Source organism: Diplotaxodon limnothrissa, linkage group LG2, assembly GCF_057381915.1.
Source record: "Diplotaxodon limnothrissa isolate DT_005_m linkage group LG2, D_limnothrissa_male_GT1.1, whole genome shotgun sequence".
Classification (NCBI taxonomy): Eukaryota; Metazoa; Chordata; class Actinopteri; order Cichliformes; family Cichlidae; genus Diplotaxodon; species Diplotaxodon limnothrissa.
The window spans coordinates 8,138,991-8,161,257 of NC_140597.1; the positions used below are offsets into that span (position 1 = coordinate 8,138,991).

A 22,267-nucleotide genomic window follows, 5' to 3' on the forward strand; every position below is an offset into this window, starting at 1 on the left:
TGTGCTTCTAAGCTTCCGATGAGTTTTTTTTTTCACACGTCTTTGTGTTGAACTCGGCTGACACTTTCTGTCTTCGTCAAGCCAACTTTTCACTTAAGAAGTAGTCTAACTATGCTTAACGTCATCTCTTTTACTGCTGTTTTTTTAAGACTGCATGCTGACGTGTCTGTATTGACTACGTAGTCCTGGCTACCCATAGTCCTCGACTCTGCACAGTCAAAGACTCTGTCCCTCAAAGGTGACCCATAAAGTGGCTTTGCCTGCTTTTCTGCTAGTAGAATTGAGCTATCATTAAAATGACCTTTGCAATATTCATGGGATGGCATAAATCTTTATGATACTTTAATTGCCTTCAATTTTGCAGAAACAGATTCGTCATAAACTAGCTGCTCTTTCACCCTTTGCGATTGGAAATACTATTATAGTATTAGGACAGTGTTTCAGATTTCTGGTTGTCTCAATATATAGACGCACATAAACTGCTTAACTTCACTACATTCTCTGCATCCTACTGTTTAATAGAAGTTTTTGATTTTTTTTATTACTTGTTGGCTGTTGTAACTTAGTGTTAGCTCCAAAATAATCTAATGCATATCTTATCTTGATGTTTTTTCTGGCCACTTCACATGTTAAAGTGTCTCCAAGTAATGTTTGGTATTCAGATGTTTGATTCTGTTGTTGACAGATCAGTTTGGTGTGAGCATCAAAGGATGTGACCCCTGAAAAGAAGGCCTTGATTTGGGGCAAGGTCTGTTTTGGACGGATGCAATTAAGATTGTGCCCCTGGGAAGGGGAAAAAACCCAAATAATCGCTCTCCTCTGTTTTTTTTCCAATGCCAGCTCTGGGAAATGAGGTCTTCTCTCACTTCCATACCTACTTTAGGCCCTGGTGTGATGTTTTGCAAATGTGCATTCTTGTACATTTAGGAGGCCCCCTTTTCTTTCAATTCCCTGTGGACCCTTAGTGAATGTGAAGCATTCTGGAAAACAGGAGTGCAAGGAAAAAAAGGAAAGAAAGGAATAGGGAAATGAGTCCACAGAAGGTTCAGATTAAATTGTGTTGTGTTGCTTCTTCTTTTTTTCCCCTCTTCTCCTCCCATCGGATGTTTTCATAACTAAACCAAATGTGTGCTTGAAGTCAGCCAAGAGAATCCCTAAAGCAAAATGTTAAAGTCAAATTGTTGAATCAAGTTTCCGCCGCCCTCTGGGCTTCCAGGCTGCATTTGAAGCTCTGCGCCTTCTGAACTCTGTTTTCCCTTCGGCCAGACGATTCTCTGCAAAGCCTTTCGTTGCCTCTGGCAGAGTGTTACATTTAATCCAGACAGTTTCGAATGATTTTTGATGAAACATTTATTAAACATATGTCAGCTATGTTATTTTTTTTCTTTTCTTTTCAGTGCTTGTATGCAGCCACACCACTAACTGGAAGCTTTAACATTAGCTGTCTGTCAAAGCTTATTGCAGATGATGAGCGTTTCACTTTAGCTGCTGGACAGAGGATTGAAACGTGGTGACAAAAGCTTCACAGAAATGTGCAGAAAAATCTGATGTTAATGACCTTGCAGAAAGTGAAGTATGAAGGCATTTCTTCAAGTATTTTTAATGTGATTTTGCATAGTTGTTGCTTTTTGCCTTTGTTTTAACATAAGTGTATTATTTTTTTATGTTACTTTACATTGCTTCTGACACATTTTCTGTGCTCGGGCAAGCTGCCCGGGTATATTTAAGAGGCTGTCCAAGTATATTTGGTGATTCCTTATTTATTTTATTTTTAATCCATCTGAGAGAACATCTGAACAGTCTCCTGACTCTTATTTTCAAACTTCATTTGCTCCTAGCCAACCACCCTTGGCTTTTTCCGTCTTGTGTTTTACCTTCTGGCTGTATCACTGGCCAGGTTGCTATTGTGGTGGTCCTTGTTGACAGTTGGCTTCTTCCTGATTGAGTCTCTCATCCTGGAGCTGTACATGTTCCAACTTCACAGATTAACTCTGAGCTTGAGAGCCACCCCAACCAGGGAGCTGGTTAATGTGCCACAAGGCTGCAGAGCAGAGCAAAGACTGTGATCAGCAGCAGCAGTCCAAGTTGGTGGAGTTGGAGTTCATCTTCAGAATGAGAGATGCACTGAAGAAGCGGCTTATTATATTTACCCATTATATATAGGTTTATTTATTCTGATCTGTGTAAAATACGAATAATCAACTTTTTATAGAGTTATAAGTCCAAAATCATTCTATCTCCGTGGTCATTCTAAGCTCAAAGAAGATCTGAACCCAGCAGTTAATCCTGTTTTTGGCCCTCTTCCATCACCTTCTCAGCATTTATAGAGGCTGAGGCCCCACTGCCTTTGCAGGGCAGGCAGCTTTGGTTTGGGGTTAGTGCATATGGTGTTGTGGCTGGTGCTCCTCATCTCCCTCCTCGCCCCAGCTTCCTTCCACATCCTATCCTGTCTTGCCTCGTCTGTTCCACTCAAACCAGATGTTTTTCTGCAGTCTAAGCAGCGCCGGGACGAAGCATTATCGCAGATGAAGAGCTGAAGCAGCAGCCAGGTGGAATGATGGGATGTTTAGAGCTCTGGGGATTGAGAGTAAGAAGTAGGGTGGGTGTTTGGGGATAAAGATTGAAGGGGCGTGAAAAATGCATCATACACCAGGGAGCCGGGACTGGGGAACACATTGAGCTCGGCCGAAGACAAATGCGTTTCCAATAATTGAATTTCTCCTTCTTCTTCTACTTCCCCTCGCTCCCTCGCTGTCTGTCTGTCTGTCTGTCCCTTGCCTAGTCAGACGGGTCCTGGAAAATATAAACAGGATGCACTCTTGTCTGATCGTAAATCCCCTCTCGTCTGCTCTCTGGCCCCAAGCCCTGGACCACGTCCGTTCCCCTACAGCCCTCTCCACTCCGTCTCCTATCCAGACCCCCTCCACCCCAACCCTGTTGCTCAGAAGAGGAAGCCAAGAGTGTGTTTGTGTGATATGTGCACATGTGCATTGAGAACGGTTGTGTGTTTAATATACTGTTACCCAACACTGGGGTTGGAAACGTGGTTGTGGGCTGGTTTTGTAACTACTAATCATTGGCCACATTTAGCATGTAATTAACTCAGAGAAGACCTGTCCTCCCACCTGTAGGGGTTAAATCTCCACAGCTGGATGCAAGCTGATCCACACATGGCGTTTCGCATGCTGTCATTGCTTTACTCTTTGCATTTCTCCTTACATTTTTAGCAGTGATGGCAAGCAGCATTGACCCTAGACCTACTTGCAAATCTTTTACACTTTAAGTAAATTGGAAGGTTTTTAAAACTGTACATGACCAATTGGAATCCTTGTGCACTGATCCGATTCATGCAGTAACACTGCCGATGTTTGCACAGTTCTAATTTCACCTGTACAGTACATCAGGCTCCTTTGAAGTAAACAACAGATTCTGTTTAAACAAAAAGTGTAAGAACATCCTTTGTTGAGAACGTGCTTCAGAACAAGATCCTTAATCAATCTTCATTTCCCCCGTGACACAGATAACAACTGTGGTTGTTAACTGATTGTGGAAAAGCAGGAAAAAGAAAACTAAGTTCCCTTTACAAGTGCTGCTTAGCCTCCTCTAAATAAGGCACTTGACCGCAGCTGCTCGGCATCCAACAATAGAAGACAGAGCGGCTTTCTATGGTTAGCAGGCATGTTTAATGACCTTTCCAGTAAATAAATAATTTTTTCTAACCTTTTCTTCAGAAGTATGTGCTCTATGTCAGTCATCACCTCACAATTTTTAAAAGCTAACTCGGCCCAGACTGTTTTCCTCGTGAGATCACTCTGCATTGACTGTTTTTGCAGAGCGAAACAAAGGCTCATTTTTTGATACTGACACATCAGTGTTTGTTTTCTTATCTTCTTTTTATTCAGTTGCAGACTAAAGGCATTCAAACCTTAAGCTCTTCAATTACACTCTCCTTCCCTTCTGCCTGCTTACTTTTCTCTGCAGGCCCAATTATTTTCACCGTCAAAAGGGGAATTAGCGTTCATTTTAAGATTTGCATTCACTAGGTGTGTATCATCACAGCAAGTACAAGCCTGAACGTTTTGAGTTAAAAAAACGGACTTGGTGCATATGGGTTTGGAATGAAACTGAAGAAAAATGGCACAAGCATTTCTTTTTTAGGCAGTGGATCCAGAACTCTTTTTGAATTTGAAATGATCCATCTTTTCTATAATATGTCAGCCTGAATGTTTTCAGGGAAAGCTTCTTTTTTCGTTTTGTTTTTAAAGTTGTTATACGTCAAACAAAAAGGCTTCCCTTCAGGTCAAACCTGTGTCAAGTCAGTTCTTTTTTTTTTTTTTTTTTTCTTTATTCAGCATGAAGTTGTTTTCCACTTCTGATTCGGTGACAGATTTACAGTAGCTGATGTAAACCTTCTCTGTGCAGGTTTGCACGCACTGAGGCGAGCACTGGGAGGTTCCCATCAACCACCGTCTGACCAGCAGCTAATGGGGACAGTGACAGTCACTCTGCAGGACCTCCAGTGGGCCATGTCTGTAGTGAAGCCCAGTGCCATGAGGGAGGTTGCTATTGATGTCCCCAAGGTACATTAACTGACACAACTAGTCTGTTTGTTTGTTTTTTCCATTCATTCTCTCATGACTTAAGCTCATTTAGACTCATCTGTCTGTCTTCTTAAAGGTGAAAAACATATCTTTTTAAAAATTCACTCATCTATAAGAAATGACCCTCATATTGATCTTGGAGTTAGTAGAAGCTGATGCTTCCAGATTGCACTATAAAGCTAAGCTCCTGTTCTAGCAGGAATTTTTATTTGGCCATTTGGCATAAACTCCAAAGGTAGGGTGTTTTCGCACATGCAGGGTTTAGTCCATTTCAGTTGAAATCTGGTTCATTTTCTCCCTTGGGCTGGTTCGTTTGTGCAGGTGTGAACACAGTAATCAACTCTTCCAAAAGAGTCTCGGTCCGACCCAACTACCAGGTATATATTACAAGTTTAAGCTAAAAAACTTCCTGTAGCCACGTTTGCTTTGTATCCTGAATGTGGAAAGGTACTATAGATGTGCAAAAATCTGTACAGGCTAGCAACTAGCTGTGAATATAAAACCTCTGTGATCTCCAATAGTCTAGAACACAGCACTTTCTTCCTGTATTTACTTTTGTTGCTTCCGCTCCAGACACATCTGGCCAATGAGCCGACTGAACCTGCTCACATGGTTTGTAGTGACGCGTTTTGGTTTGCTCAGAGTTCTTTTGGATTTTTTTCTGTGCAGAAAGAAACCAAATCATGAGGAAAAGCTACAAGTTTACAAACTCATCAACTGATTCAGACAGGAGTAAACGACCTACAGGTGTCAAAACACCCTTAATCATTCTCGTAGGTCCATGATGTAAAATTGTTAGAGTAGGAACATCAAATGATGTCATAGTGACTAAATTTAACTCCTGGGTTCATTAGTTCCTGAAATGGTTCCTAACCTTTGGAAATAGGCTAACAACTGTTAATGGGAGTGAAAGTTAAGCTGCAGTTATAGTGACAGCTTCTGAGTGTTTTTCTTCCAGTTATAGAGCCAAAAGAAGGAAATAAGGAAAAAAAGCGAGCTAACGTCAGAGAGTGCAACGTCTGCTATGCAACAGACAGGAAGCACAGGCACCGTAAAAACTAAATTAAACAGATATCTCTGCTGACGCCATAAAGAAATCTGGTTCTTGAGTTGCTAAATGTTCCACTATGATCACCACTCTCACTGACGTGATTATTCCTTGTCCACAAACTGTATAACAGACGTAATCGTGGTGACGTCACACATTGATTTCCAACTCTGCATTTCAAAACCTCAACATTTGAGCAGCTGCACTCTAGGTCTTTCTCGCCTTATGAGAAGAGAGACTGGAGTGCTGTTATCAGTTATCAGTTAAGGCTAGCAAGCTTAGTCAGCCAGCTGAACCATAGACGTATAGACACTATACTTGCTAATTAGTGCTAATCAAATAACTACCCTAACACAAGAATTTCACTCACAAAAACCGGAGCACAAACTTCTAGGATGATCTGTACCACATAGCAGGATTTGAAATGCTCTGAAAGGTGGTCAGTAATTTGTTTTTAATGTATTGCTCCTGAATATAAACTTATTAATTTCATATCTTAAGAGTTTCTGGGGATCGATCAGCTTAAACCTCCGGTTGGGCCACGCTTCCGTTCAAGTCATGAGCAATGCCTTTGAAATTCTCACTATGTCAACTTCATGACATTTAACAGATTGTTATTATGAAAGTGTCAGTTAGTGCCAGGTTAAATCTAAAGGGACAGAGCTCTGAGGCTGGGCTTGTACTCACATGTGGACATAGAAACGCATGAAGACTTTTGTTTGTTCATTTTCAACTGGAGCTGGATGTCAAAGAGTAGTCTGGGAAAAATTAAGAGACCTTCTCTTCACATACTTGACTTATTTATGGCATCATTCATAATGACACAGTCTGGATGAGATGATGAGAGGAAGTAGTCTGGTTTGTTTCATTCGATCTTTGTTTCATCGAAAGGAGAATGAAAATCTCTAAACTAAACAGAATCGCGAGAAAAGCTCAAAGAGAGCAGCAGCAGCAGCGGTCTTCCTGTGTATTTTATTGTCCCTTTTAAATGCACATGAAACAATCCCTTAACTACTCTCTGACCACTGAATTACCAGCAGATGAGGGTCAGGCTGAGGAAGAGTGGAAATGACCCCGTGGCCATTTTACCCTCCGCTACAATGAAGATGAATCACTTGTTCTTAGTGGATGAAGGGAGAAAAATGGAGCAAAGGAGGGGAGGGACAGAGGGGAAGGAGAGATGAGAGGACAGTGGTGAGACTCCAGGATGTTTTGGAGTTTGCATGTGCAAGACATAACGGACAGGAAGAGGGCTAACATCATCCTCCACCGGTAATTGAAAGCAGATCGGGTCGCTAACGGTTCCTGCCAGCAACCAAAAAAAGAGAAAGCGAAAAGAAGAAGAAACGTCCTTCCTATCCCTTCACCTCCACCCGCCTCCCCTTTTCTCTGCAGCACTCTGCACTGAGCTCGCCCAGAGACATTCAGTCCTTGTGGCCGGTTCCTGGAAACAAGAGAGGAGTGAGTTTGAGTTTGGATTTTTTTTTTCTCCTCTCCTTGCACAGCTCAGCTGAAAGGGCAGCCGCAGAGCCCCGGACTTGATTATATCCACATGAGTGCAAACATTTGTTTCTAATCCATTTTATATAAGAAACTTCCAGTGGTGCCGGATAAGTACATGCCTCGAGTTCCTCCGAAACCTTCTCAGATCACAGATCTAGAGATTTTACAGAATATGCCTCTCAATTTACCATTTATTTATGATTAAATACATCAGAAGTTTGATTTAATCCTTTGTTTGCTCTGTGATGAGAAATTCTTCAAACTATCTCAGTTTACCCAGTTTTTTTTTTAATGAACATCTTCCACTTTATAGCCTGGCTTTAATATTTTTATTTGGCAGCTGTATAACAAGCCTATTATTCTTCCTTTTAAACATACTCCTTGTCTCTCTTGACTTTTTTTTGTCTGTGAAGTCCCCCACACCCCTCCTCACAGCCTCATCAAAGGACCCGAGCTTGAGAAGGCCCCTTGTAAAGTTCAGAAAACAACAGTAAAAGATAATAACTGGGTCTCGTACAAAAAGGAAGAGAGGGAAGAAGGGGGAGAAACACAGCAGAGCGAGGTGTGAGTCAAAACATTGCCTTCTAATTCCACAAACACTTCATTCGTGACAAAAGGCAGCTTACACTTAATGTGACTTTTTATTGTTATTTCTTACAATGACTCCATTGAGTCTGCAGAGGCAACTTAAAAAAAACAAAAAACGGGGGGAAGATGAGTGCATAAAGTTGTGTTGCACATCTGCTTCTTTGATAGAAACATGGGAATAATTGATTTGTAATTAAACGCCTGTGGATGTGGCTGCTAATTTGGAGGCTTACATGCTTTTTCTCTGCATTTGACCCTAGCAGCTGTTCGTTGTTTGCAGTTGAAAAGGAAATGTTCAATCATTGTACCTCCAGCCAATTTTAATATGTGTCTACCTGTGTCATCAGCGTAATCATCGAAAACTCTCAGGGACCTAAACTTCCAGGAAAACTGCAAAGTTCTAGAAAACATTCTTCTCTTGTGACCCGATGCTGCACTCATACATGTAAATAATAAATGCAGCCAATGAGGCCAGGAAAAATGTTTGGACCATCCCTGCAATTTTTTGCCTTTTTTCACCAAAAGTAATATCCAGCTGATTTATTGTTCCCTTATTGTCTAATATAATTTCTCGGAGTTGCAAAACATCACAAAGTAATGATACTATTTCAGTTTGAATGACTGCATAAACACTGCAAAACTTGGCAAAAAGTAAAAGCCGAGGCACGTAGTTGGAGAATTCACGTCATTCGCTTTAAATATCATCGGTATCAGCACAAAGCTGCTCAGTTATCATTTTTTGCCTTCTAATTATTTCTTTTATAAATGTTGTGTAATGTATGTCACAAAAACCTCCTTTTTTTTTTGTCTCCCTCCATTTTTTTTCTAATCATGCTCACCTGTTCCCTCAATCTCCCGTGTTTTACAGATGACCTTATCTCACTTTTTATTTCATTTCATTACTCTCTGGGGCTTCAAATGGGCATTTTGCTTTGCTTACCTACTTTCGGCTTATCTTCTCATCTCTGCAGCACTGTTTTCTCTCTTTTTCCTTTCCTCGCCTCCCTCCCCTCCAACCATCCGTTACCCTCTCTCTCTCGCTCGCTTAGCGCTGTCCATAAATTGTTCGGTATTTACAGTATGTGGCCAGACGCCAGGTTTCCATTAGGTGCTCTGTTCCCCGGAGACGGCGCCGGTGGCCTGGGATGTGTTACCTTTGGATGGAGGGCAGTAGGGAGGGTGAGGGGGGACAAGCTTGTGAGGAGAGAATAGGAAGTAAAAAGGAAAAAAAGAGGGGAAGGGAAAGAGATTTGAGCATGTATTTAAGGCAGAGTGAGAGAGGGTGATAGTGAGAAGGTCAAGTGAGGAAAAAGGAATGAGTGGAGAGATATAAAAAATAGAAAGCTCTGGGAAGAGAAGGTAGGAAGGTAGATGTAAATAGCTTTTGCACTTGTTGACAGTAACAAGGTTACCTTCTTTTTTAGAAAATTTGACTGGTGCTCAACAGGTGGTGCTTGAATGACTGGTGTTTAGTAATGAAGAGTTCAGTGGAACCTTGTTTTGTTGTGGAGACGAACAATATCTACATCACGGGGTGAGAGGATAGAGTTTTCTGCCTCCTAATGTGAATAAAAAGCCATATCTGGTTGGAATTTGTTTCCGTGCGTGGCACCGCGGCACTTCCAGCACAGCTGTTACTTTAAGATTGCTCCCTGTAAGCCCCATCCTAACCACTCACATTTGTGCCTCTGCAGTACGCACTGGATCTCCTTCGCTGTATCAAACCTCGACCCTTCAATTTGAATTTCATTTTGGGAAAGTGGATGAAGTTCTGGGGAACTAAATCTGGCAAGTAGTGCTGGTGATGAGCAACAGTTGCCCTGGTCCTGCCCAAATTTGTGGTTTAGTAGTGATGGAAGCTCTCCAGAGATGCAGAAGAAAATAACTTTGAGGAGGAGCTTGATCATGTTTAAATCTTTTATGGCTTTTTATTTCTATGTGCAGGATCAAGGAACATTTTGAATGCACTTTGCACTGGCTTTCAGTTGAATTTTACTCTCACATGTCACATCGCATTGTTGAGTTCAAAGAATTAAAAGTTTTCAGTATTCAGAGTGTTTTCTGCATTTAGATTATTTGTGAAATTCAGACCTGTGGCACTTGAACTGAAAACTGTTTAACTAGAGCCTGTCTGTTTATTTTAACAGTCAGTCTAAAGGTACAAATGAAAAATACATGTAGAAACAAGTTTGGTAGGGCCAGAGGTGCCACCAAGGAGGGGCCGGGGGGGCACTGGCCCCTCCTGGCAAGACTGTCCTATGTTGGTAATATTTTTAATAAACATGAGCACAAGAGAAGAAGGCATCCTACAATGAGTTGAAACATTAACCCTTTAAAACCGGTCGGAGCGGGCACGCTCTGTTTTGCGTAACTATTTTTAAATCCCTGTAGAACCGGAACTGCGTAAGCTAGCGCAATTATTTTTTTTTGCATATGAAACTGGAGGAGTTGTACTTACATCTTATGCCATCAGCTTGTCCTAGGTCACAGTTTCCTTCCACATAAAGCTTTGCAAAAATTGCATAAAAGGCGCTTGCAGGAACAAAAACGTATATAAAGCATAAAGTCATGTTTGACTTTATGCTTTTCTGAATAGTTGCTGGGATGCTTAGAACTCGAATTGCACTGCTGGAAATAGTTTATTTTGATGCACATGCTGTTTTCTTTGCAAATTTGCATCATAGGATTGTTTTTCGTTTTTCCTGCAGTATATAGAAATTGGTGTATCTTAAAAATAAAACTATGAAGACACTCAAAATAAATTCCCTGTTGTTGTAAACTATTTTTTGCAACTTTTTTGTATTTTAAGTTTTGAGGGATAAACCTCCTAAATTTCTCCAGGTAGAAATATATGCAAAAAAACCAAAAACGATTTTCATTTTTTTTGTAGTTTATTGCACTGTTTTGCAATTAATGTAGTTACTATGGACTTAATGCATACATATTATTAAAATATGGGCTATAACAGTTGTATTGATGTATAGCAACTTGAAATGCTCCCAGAAATGGCACTACAGCATGTAAAAATATAATATAAGCTCTGGCGGACTTGGTTCTATGGTAGGTCTTAAAGGGTTAACTTGTTATTTTTTTTTTTTACACACACAGACAGAAGGTTGGTGGCACAGCGTGTGCCACCCCAATATTTTTAGTGATCCTCATATGGCCACCCTTATGAAAAACAATCTGAAGGTGCCCCTGCTGGTGACAGCATCTTATGTCACCAGTACACAAAATAAGCTTAGAAGCAGAGGAGCTATTTCTGAACTACTGTGTGTAGATTTTACAGTATCCAGCTGTACTACATTGCATATGGACACATTGTTTGACTTCCTAAAAAAACAGGTTTCTCTCTTTCGTTCATGTGAATGTAATAAGACAAATCCAAATGTGGGAGGACAGAAAAGCAGTGCGATAGATAAAGACAGAAGTAAAACAGGAAGGAATGAGTGGGGGAAAGTGGATCTAAAAGGAGATGGGGGGAAAAAAAGAATGAGAGGAGATGCAGACCGAAAGAAGCATAAGAGGTGAAACATAAGGAAGAAAGAATTGGTAACGAAGAAAGAGACAGGAAGGCTTTAGAGGCTTTTGGATGAGGCTGTCTCCTTATCTGCTTTATCTCCTCCGGTTGTTCACTGCCGGACCCTCTCCCTCCCTTCCTCCCTCCTTCCATCTGTCAGACAGACAGCTGTTGGCAGACTCGCTCTGTTGTTGTTCACTCTGTCCAGAGTCTCCCCAATCCAAGCCCTCAGTTCCTCCATCTCTTTCCAAATATGCTTTTATATTTCTCTCCTCTCCACCCGACCCCTGTCAACAGTTTGGAAGAACTTGACATTCTTTGCGATTTACTCGTGTGGTCAGAAAGTTAAAAAGGTCTTCCTGTGGGTTACATGAGAACATCAGTGACATCAGTGTGCAATCAGAGTTTATTTGGTCTGTTGCACTTATTGTTGGCGATGTGTTTGTATTTGAGTGTATTATGTGAGTCTGAGCTTTATATTGGAATAAAGGACTAATGGTGAGCATTTATTAGAGTTTGGGCACTCTCGTCCTCTGCCAGTGAGATACATATATAGTTTGCTTGATTGCATGTTATTGTTTGGGTGATTGATTGCATTGAACCAGAGGTGTTTTAGTCAACATTTTGATTGGATTCCAGACTCTTCTAAATCTGCTTCAGCTAATACTAAGATTGCCTCTTTTTCTTCTTTAACTTCTCTTCGATTGCCTGTTCACTGATAAGTGTTATATGCAGAGTCTAGCATCAGGTCAATTAAACCTCTGGATGTTGATCTGGTCAGTGTCAAAGGGGGTTTATAATCACTTTCAGCTGCTTTGGTGTTAATGAAATTAGCAACAGGTGCACTAGAGGGGCAACAGTGAGACAGTCTCCGCAACAGGAATGGTTTTACAGTTGGAGGCCACTGATATTTTCTCCCTGCTCATCTTTTCTGAAAGCTTTTTTTTTTTTTTTTTTTTTTTAATATAGTCAATATAATAGTCAATGGTATTATGAGGTAGCATGAGGGGATACCTGGATCCCACTGGTGTGAATATGACAGACAAAAGAAACAGAAACAAACTTTGTGAGGATGGCCTGAGAGCCTGACGTCCTCAAGAGGGTGCTGTGCTCACAGCCTGGCATCGTGGCAAATGGCATTTGCCATAAAATACCAGAATAGGTGCGTGTACCGCTAGTGCCCCGTGCTTTTCACAGATCACCTTCACCTTGAGCACATGTGACAGGCGTAAAAGGGTCTGGAGAGGCTGTGGAGAACATTGTACCGCCTGTAGCCTTGATCAGCATGACCAGTTTGGTGGTGGGTCAGTGATGGTCTGGGAAGGCATATCCATGGAGGAACGCACGGAGCTGTACAGTCTAGACAACGCATGAAATCCTTGGGCCCATTTTCAGATACACTAGTACACTGGGTCCTGGGTTCCTCCTGGTGCACTGGTGCATGGCAATGCCTGACCTCATGTGGTGAAAGTATGCAGGCAGTTCCTGGAGAATGAAAGAATTGCCACCATGCTTGCCAATGGAAAACCTCTGGGGCATTATGCTTCAGCCTAACTGATGCCACCAGGTTGGACTTTAGCCTTTCCAGGAGCCATGCAGACAAACACATGTTTGTATGTCCACGAAATGACATCTTTTTGTTCCTAACACATTACCCAATCCTGGGTATCTGAGGGAGGACACTCAGCAGAACAGAAGCAAGCCATCATGCTGTCATGTACAACAAATTGAAAACACAAGTTGTTGTTTTTTTGGCCACATCAATAGAATCTTCTCTTACTGTACCTTACTCACCAAATTTTTCTCCTCCCTGCAACTTGGTCCTCTTTCCCAAAATAAAATTCAACTTGAAAGATCGTCATTTTGACTCATTGTCAATTCCATCATTGAGACGTAAATGCAAGGGGATAGAAGAGTACTTTCACAACATGATAACAGCTGAAAGCTTAAAACAGTCTAAAGATGAAACACTAAATATTTGTTGTATTACCTATACTAAAGAATTTATTTTTCAGCCTATCCCAGCTGTCGTAGGGCGAGAGGCGGGGTACACCCTGGACAGGTCGCCAGTCTGTCGCAGGGCTAACACAACCATTCACGCTCACATTCACTCCCGCATTCACACCTATGTGGCAATTTGGATTAATCAATTAACCTATCCCTGTACCCCGCCTCTCGCCCTATAACAGCTGGGATAGGCTCCAGTGCCCCCCGCGACCCTGAAAAGGATAAGTGGAAGCGAATGGATGGATGGATGGAATTTATTTTTCATTCCTTGAACATTTATAACAAAAGGTTTGTTATTAGTGTGTGAGGTATTTTATTTTGAAAGTCATTTGGGATAAAGAGAACATGCCTTGGTTTCGGTAACTTGTTAGAGAGCTGCATTATTAAACTACATTTGTAACTATTTACCCCCTCCCCCCCAAAAAACAAAAAACATTGTATTACTTCATTCCCTCGTTCCAGGTCCGCTGGTCAGATGTGGGTGGGATGGAAGAAGTGAAGCTAAAACTGAAGCAGGCAGTGGAGTGGCCCCTGAAGCACCCAGAGGCCTTCACCCGCATGGGGATCCAGCCACCTAAAGGCGTTCTTCTCTATGGGCCTCCGGGCTGCTCGAAGACCATGATTGCCAAGGCTCTGGCTAATGAAAGTGGGCTCAACTTTCTGGCTATTAAAGTGAGTTTCCTCCATGAAATCTTAAGAATAATCCTTTGCTATCTTTCTTTAGATGAGATTTAATAGAGAATTTTGCTTTTCTGTTATGCAATGGATGATGAGTTGAAATCAAAAAAGGCACTGGGCCAAAGCTTGCTGTTTTTTCCAAACTTTCATACATAAATATGAACAAATAATGTTTTACAGATGTGCCTGTTCATATCATATTCTTGGTTGAGTGCTCTGCCAAAACACTGCATATGACTCAGCCATTAGTTAGATGATGGGTGATTTGTTGAGTAAATCTCAACTCCCAGTCCAAGCCTTTTTAGCGGAACCTCAGTAACAGCAGTGTTTATGTACGTTGCATTGTCATTCCCTCAGAAACCAACTGGAAGAACTTAGTGAAATTACCTCCCTTTAACGTGCATGTGTTGAACAGTTGTGTTTCACATCTTCACTGAAATTTAAAGATGTTTGCACCAAGTTACCTGCTTCACAACTCCACGTTTTTAGCATAGATTGTATACAAAAAAAAAGAAATTACTACAATGAAATCAATCAGTCGTATCATATTTGTTTTTTGGAGGTAGATGTTGCCCTATTTAGACAAGAAGGTTAGTGCTAAGTTATTAGCTAATGTGTAGATCACTCCTTCATCCAAAGACTGTACTGGTGCGTTGCATAGACACAGATACCAGCTAATAAGTGACATGCAAGAAGCAAATACTAAAATTTCAATCACCAAAACAATGAGCACAAACTAGTAAAATGGGCTCTTAGTACCATTAAACACACACGGGGCCATATGATTTGTCAGATAATTGCATTAAAAGGAAACCACAAACGCAGATGGGAACTCCACTTAACTGACATTTATCTCTAGTCTGTCAGTGAGATGTAAGAGTTAAATGAACACTGAGATATCATTTGTGTTGAAGTAGCAGTGGTGATGTTTCCCTAATGACCTGAAGGCAGATTGGCGGGCCAGCTTCCTCTGCACAGAGCTTCCTTGCTTGCCCTTTGACCCCGTGTTTATCCTCTTTCATTCATCACTCCATCTTCTCTGCCACGTTAGCCTCGCTGCCCTCCAAGCACGGTTGACAGAGATTGATTGATCAGCTTGCTGAATTGTTATCAGTGAATATTTTTAAAGAATGTTGCCATGAAGACAAGAAGCCAAGACAGAAGCTCTCAAGTGGCACCATTAAGCCAGGAGCAAATCTAGATGTGAACTGCAACGTCTTTACCCGAATCAAATCCTGTCGCAAACCTCTGGGATCGACGGAAGGCAGTGCTCCTTTTGGCATGATGTTGGGGTCGAGGATACAACGTTTATGGCAGTTGGTGAAAAACAAAGGGTAGCACTGTAGAAACCAAAAATGTTGTTACACTTACTCTAAAAACAAATATTCCCCTGAAAATTACAAAACGTGCTGTTTCCTAATTACAATAATCAGGTTCAATGTGCAATAGCATTTTAATGGAGCAAATATAATCCAGAGGAATACGAGTTGTTTAATGTCTGTGCACGCACATTAGTCCTGGTGACTATTTCTAGCATTTGATACAAAGTTACTGCTTTTTTTTTTTTTTTTTAAAGAGTTTTATTATAATCTTGTGCTGCAAGTTTCAAGTCGTCACAAAAAGAATCAGTGAGAAGGGTAAAAACATCCTGTCCCTCCTGCTGAAAGCCACTCTCACCATCTGAAATAACACTATCAGGTTTTTCCAGAGTAGCGGTTGCTTTGACATAGATACTTTATCCAGATTTAAATGTGGATACTTTAAGGCTCAGTCTGTTTCCTCTTTGTGAAAAGCCCTATTATCATCTTGTCAATTTTAGTTTCCTCTCGCTGCAGCCACTCAAATACACTCAAATCCACAGATGCATACGTGCACACTAACACACACATACGGAGACTGCTCATATCTCTACATTGTCAATGGTTTTAAACTCACCATGTCCACCCTTTGGCTCTACAACAGAGAGTGAGGAACCAGGGATTAATGAGTCAACCTCCTCACTTACTGCAGGAGACAAAGGGGCTGGGAGTTAAGTGTCGTCTCCTCGGTGAGCCCAGAGGCGTTGAAAGGGTGGATTGCAGTGGAGGAAGTTCTTCTGAGGTTTGAGTGGATGTTTATCTGCTCTGAGCAAGGGAGATATGAGGGAGAAAAGGACTAGGAAGTTAAGAAGAAGAGAGAGAACTGGAGGTTTATTTTGTAGTAATTTGAGTAAAATTAGTCATAATAGCAGTTTAAGTAGAATTAAATGAAGTGAGTACATTTTTTAGCGTCCACAATTCCCTCATCCACAATGAAATGCCGGAAATGGCTTAATCGCCTCCTATTTTGTCAGGAAATAACAAGCGTATGCTTTCCAGTAATTATCTATTTGAACAAGCAGGTTGTTTGTTATGCCAAACGTCTCTCTGATCGATGCTCTTCAATAGCATACTGACATTGAACGCGTCAGTGAGATGCTTTCCTAGTACAGTATTAGTTGATTTGCTGCTGCAGAGCATTTAAACATATCTTAAGTATATTCCATGCTTCTTGTAAAAACCCAGATGTAACTGTCCAAGCTGTGAGGGAAAACTCAAGAAACCATTTTCAAACATCTCTGGTTTTAGGCGGACAGGAGGCCAAAAATGAAGAGGGGAAAAAAGTATCCTCTCAAACATAACCGGCAGAGTGTGGATGTGGTCTTAGTAGCAGTGGTATCTGGAGGAATTAGTGTCTTCCAGTTGGAAGAAACTGCAACTAAATGGAAATAAAATGCTCATTTATCACTGTCAGCAAGGCTGGGTAAAAACCTTGACAAATTTGGCTGCTGTCCTGCACACAGTTTTGATCTGGCTGAGCCAATGCAGTGTTTGGTTTTGGTTACAAACCTTAAATTTTATCTGTGAGAATGAGCCCGAGATTTAATTTGGTAGGTTGTGATGCCAGCTACAGTTATCGTGGCGTTCATAGTAGGTACTGGTAGCACTATTGTACTAACAGTAACAAGGGAGGCCGCAGCAGCAAACAGTACTGTTTATTTGCCAAGTGAACCACAGGTGTTGCATAAAGCAGTACACAGTGTCCAGTAAACATCGAAAGAGTACTGTGGAGGTACGCACTCACACAAACGTGCACGCACTGCTGTAATCTGTAACATTCTTACGCTGTATTATCATTGTTTGTTTTTCACCGGGCTCTTTGTAGCCTGCAAAAGATGTGACAAAGAAGCAGCTGCTGTGTGGTCACAGTTTAAACAGCTATGCTAACAGGACTGCCTCCAGATGAAGCTTCAGGATAAAAAAGGAGTGATTAGTCATAAAGGTGCTAGTAATTAAGGCAAATGAATTCTTTCTGGACAGAATAAAACCCACATCAAAGTGTTTTGAGTATTAGTTAATATAATTTAGCATTTCAGGTTGTAAATATGTCACGTTTTAGACTAGCTTGAATAACTTTAAATCGCTTTAAACTTTTCTTTCAGGGCCCAGAATTACTGAGTAAATATGTTGGGGAGTCTGAACGAGCTGTGAGAGAGGTATGTGCATTTAACATCCTTGTTTTTTATCATTTACATATACGTATATATATAAGTTGTGTAAGCAGAAAGTTATGCAAACTGAGTTGATTTCCTGGCCTCTTTATTTCCTCCGTCCATGCTCTGGATATTTTTGGTTGTTTACGCAATGAAAGGATGACCTGAGATGTAATTCATGGCATTAATGAGTGTTGTATTTCCTCTGTATGTTTGTGCGCACTTCTGGTTGGGAGTGATTCACAAGTCCGGTTAAACATTTGTCCTGTTTTCCTCTTTTCTATTGTTGCTGACGCTGCTCGCAGGTGTTTCGGAAGGCGAGGGCCGTCGCTCCCTCCATCGTCTTCTTTGACGAGATTGATGCTCTCGCAAGTGAAAGAGGAAGGTACAGTATGTTCTTTTCATAGTCTTCGTACATAATAATCCCCCCCCCCCTTTCCTCCTCTGCTCTGTTCATTCCTTGTCCAGTCATGATGATGCACAATCATCACTGTGGTCGGCTTTAGTTCACCAGCCTTAATCTTTGACCCCCCGCAGATCTCACAGTTAATTCATATGAGGGTTAGCGCAAACATCCCAGGAAGTCTGCATGACTGCACTATCCAAGCCAGCCACTCAGTTCTCGTCGTGTCTCCTCAAACTTCTGCGGCTTTTCACTCCCGGTGAACACAGAACACAGTCTTGTCTGGAGGAGCTTTAGTGGGATGGCACTGGGAACATCTGTGGCTTAAAGGAAAGAGGACGAGGGGGAGGGAGGGGGGGCGGACAGAGGACACAGGCCGGAGGCGCACAAACACTTCATTGTGCCCTTCCACAGCAGATGGGGAAGGCCAAATATGCAGCAAGCTTCCTGGTTAAACCAACCGATGAAACTAAGTTGTAGGAAGGAGCAGAGAAAGGCCAATGGGCAGTCTTTGTAACCTTTGTGAGTGGGCCCTTTGTCAAAGCATCACATTCTGCTTCTAAGACAAAACATATTTTGATAACTGTACTTTTGTTAACGGGCTTCCGCTCATGAGATGTTGAATTTTTAACATCTTATATTCCCTTGACCTTAGTCTTAGACTTGATAAGCTAGGCCTTTCACTAGGCTGAGCTTTAGAGCTTGTGACTTATAATGCAGTCTTGGCTCTTGCGCTGCAATCAGCATACAGGATATACTATTGCAACTTTGATTCATCCATTTGCCAGCGGGACTGACGAGCATTTTGGCTCTTACGATATGATTGAGCCTGGCTTTCTCATTATCTCCATGTCCAATTTTGTGATTGATCTCAACGAGAACCAACTGTGAGGTGGCAACGATCGACGTTTGCCTGGATGTGTGCCTTGAGCCCACTCACTGTTTTAAAAATGCACTTAGCGCTGATCTGTAAAGGTTATTTATTGGTGTTCACTTCCTGCCATGTTTAATCAATGAAGTGCCTCGCGCATGCCGGCAAGAATTTAAAACTGTTGACACAACCAGACAGTCTCTGCCGGATTGTGAGCCCGTGCGTGTGTGAGAGATTGCGTTTTTCTTTTCGAGGCAGGACAAACACCTGTAAATCTGTCAGCCTACCTGCCACGAGTCTAAACTGGTGAAATGAAATGAAGAAAATTGAAGAAAGACGGAAACAGAGGCCAAATTTGAGAAGCAGAGAGTGATTGGTTTTACTTCTGATAAGTTTTTTTCCACATAATAGCACCTTTTAATGCTTTCCTTTTTATTTCTGTTTTCCTTTTTTTTTCTCTGTTTTGTTTTTATCGTCCCATCCTCAGCTTGTTTTTTGTTCAGTTTCTCTTTTTCTCCTCCTCATGACTTTTTTCTGTTTATTTTCCCATGATAACTTTTCTCATCTTGCGCCTTTGCTACTTTTCTCTTCAAGCTGCCATCCCAATTCATTGCAGCTTCCTTGGCATCTCCCCTCGCCCAAACTTTGTCTCTCCCCCTTCCCCCCACCCCCTTTTCTGTCTCCCTTCATATCTCAGTGACAGAGCTCTTTTGTGTTCCTCTGCAGCCTTGTCTGTGCTAATGACGTCTGGCACTTCCGCTGGCCCTGTCAACAGAGACTGTGTGTGTGTGTTTGAGCTTGGAGGGATAGCTGTCTGCACTGTGTTATGGAAAATAACCACCTTGTTATGCAGTGACTAATGCAACGATGAGCTTTTTTTGTTTTTTACGATACAGCTGTCGATTTGCTATTATGCAGTTCTTCTGTCCCACTGTTGCAATGGACGAAGTGGTCCGTCACTGCAATGTATAAAGTTTTGTTTGGTAAAAACTGTTCCTGGATGTTCAGGTAGCCTCAGATGGCTGACCTTACTCATTCACTGACCCCTTTAACATTTGGAAGCTGCTCAATCTTTAAATTTTGCTCCATTTAGGTGAAAGGGAACAGCCTGTCTTTCCTTCTTTTACCCTTCTCTGACTCATTTTCAGTAGAGCATCTCAATACTTTGGTTTACCTTTGAATTACATGAAATATTTGCATAGATCTGCTTTCGCTTCTTCATCACATTGACTTCAGGTGAGGCAAGATATTCACAAGTCCAAACAAAGGGACGTATTTAACAACCAAAGAAGAGCTGCTTTATTATAGAGGGATTGCCTGTTTTCTGCTGCCTTGTTTTGAGTTCAGTTTAATACGTCATTGGCAAGAGAGCTCGCTTTTGCTGCCAGTTTTTTTGAAAGAAGTATTGTGCTAATGAAAGTGTCTGCTTGCCGAATGTCAAATGTTCCCTTCAAGTACTCAAGAACTGGCAAATTTTCCTGATTATGTAGAATTGTAAATATTGTGATGGATGATAAAGTTTTTCAGCATGTGTTGTACCGCACTCCTGAGAGAAAAAGGATGAATTCTTCTACATATCTGGATCATTTATCTTCCCATTCATCCATCACGCATGTAACTTCATTATCCCTTATCCTTTACTCTCATTGCTCCGAGTATTTCTTTTCTGTGCATTTCCTCCTTTCCACGTTCATACCTTTACAGGTCATGGTGTTCTTCCTCCCTTCCCATCCATCATTTAGCTGTACTTCACTTAACACTCAGTAATTCAATAATTAAGTTTTTCACCCGATTCGAGGTAATTTATATACGTCCTTTCCTGTCTCCGTTATCCATTTAATCATCCAGCCACACATCGCTTTCTTCTCTCTTTTCCATCTTCTTTCGCTCATCTATCTTCTGTGCTTCTCCATGCCTTCAGCTCCTCTGGTTCCAGTGGTGTGGGGGACCGGGTCCTGGCTCAGCTCCTGACAGAGATGGATGGCATCGAGCAGCTCAGAGACGTCACCGTTCTGGCTGCCACCAACCGGCCTGACATGATCGATAAGGTAAACAGACGCCGGCTCTCTGTCTTCATCTCTCCATCCTCCTCTTTGGTCCATGATTGATAAGCTTGAGGAGATGTTTAGTTTGTCTCCCTTGTCTACTCCTCTCCCTCCCTTACTTTGTTGTACGTGATTGATAAGGTTAAAGGCCGCTTGCCCCGCTCCGTCTTCTGTGACTTGCTCTTCGGATGCTGATGCCATTAGTACGTCGTGGTGCACTTTATATGGTTTCAGTTGCATCCATAATAAATTGTTCTAAGTAACTCAATCTACCTTCATGCTTCTACCCTTTTAGTTTACTTTAGTGGAATAACTGCTGCCAAAGCATTTTTTTTTGTCCTCTTTCTGACCCAAACCAATTCACATATCTGATTAGAAATTAGGCTGTAATATGATGAGGTCATCAAATATAATAAATTCTTCGTTTCATTTTAGCCTCCGGGGATTGGGAGCATTAGTGATTGGGAGCTCAAGCCAAGCCGCTAAACATCTACAACCACTTTACCTTTACGTTTAATTTGCTTAATTTAAAACTCAGTAAAGGTCAAACATTTGTCTCATTGTCATTTCTACTTCCTCTCCTTGACAATTTGAAGATCATACTCCCGTCTTTTCTCCCTTAGCCTCCCTCTGTTTTTATCTCCTCCTTTCTCTTTTCTCCACAAAACCTGTGTTTGGTATCCACCCATCTCTGTTTTAATGAAATTTCCTGAGTGCTGATCAAAGACTGAGCCTGTGCCTTGTCAAGAAGGACACAGGAAAGGAGAATGTCGCCGTGCTCTGTAAGCTTCTGCACAGGCAGCCCTTTCTCAGTTTTTCTTCTGCTTTTTTTGCGGTAGGGTGTCCTCCGATATTGAGTTTAAAAAATACTTTGATGTTACACATTTTAAAAGACGGTATCACGTCCTAATTTAACATGGCAAGCATTAAAATATTGCTGAATTAAGTAAACAGGAAGAAAATTACATAAAGCTGTTGTTCCTCCAACCAGCAACGGATCAACAGATCAATACACTTTTTTATATATTGATTAGTTGTTATAAACTGGTAAGGACTTTTTGATAACATGCTGCTCAAACAGCCCACTTGTGGAAAATTGATCCATCACTATGGTGATGGTAAAACCAAAATAAATTTCAGCAACAACTGATTGCAGTCTCAATTCAGACGCTTTTTAGTGGTATCACTGCTAAAGAAACATACTAAGCATAGAACTGTGAGAGTGTGTATGTGTGTGTCTAAAAGAAAGAAAGATTTAAAAAAGGGGGGGGAATCAAGCCCCTGGGTGCACAGATGGGAAACCCCAGGCGTCCTTGTACAAGCTGGCCTCCCTCTCAGGAAGTGGTCCCCCGTGCAGCTGAGAAATCAGATTACCTCCTGCTGGCAGTATCCCCCGACACAGTGTGTGTGCGTGCTTGCATGTGTAACGTGTGTGTTTTCATAGGTTCAAGTCATCTGAATGAGGAACGGAAGCTGCCAAATGGACAGACAG

At 41.6% G+C, this 22,267-nt stretch overlaps 1 protein-coding gene across 1 annotated transcript in view; it reads left to right on the forward strand.

The window, feature by feature from the left end:
• Positions 1-22,267, forward strand: part of afg2a (AAA ATPase AFG2A) — a 111,202-nt gene that overhangs the window by 19,050 nt on the left and 69,885 nt on the right. The window contains exons 11-15 of the mRNA XM_085366638.1: positions 4,423-4,580; positions 13,730-13,939; positions 17,406-17,459; positions 17,762-17,841; positions 20,652-20,778. Of these exons, the coding sequence (XP_085222764.1) occupies positions 4,423-4,580; positions 13,730-13,939; positions 17,406-17,459; positions 17,762-17,841; positions 20,652-20,778 (629 nt within the window). The remainder of the gene's footprint in view (positions 1-4,422; positions 4,581-13,729; positions 13,940-17,405; positions 17,460-17,761; positions 17,842-20,651; positions 20,779-22,267) is intronic.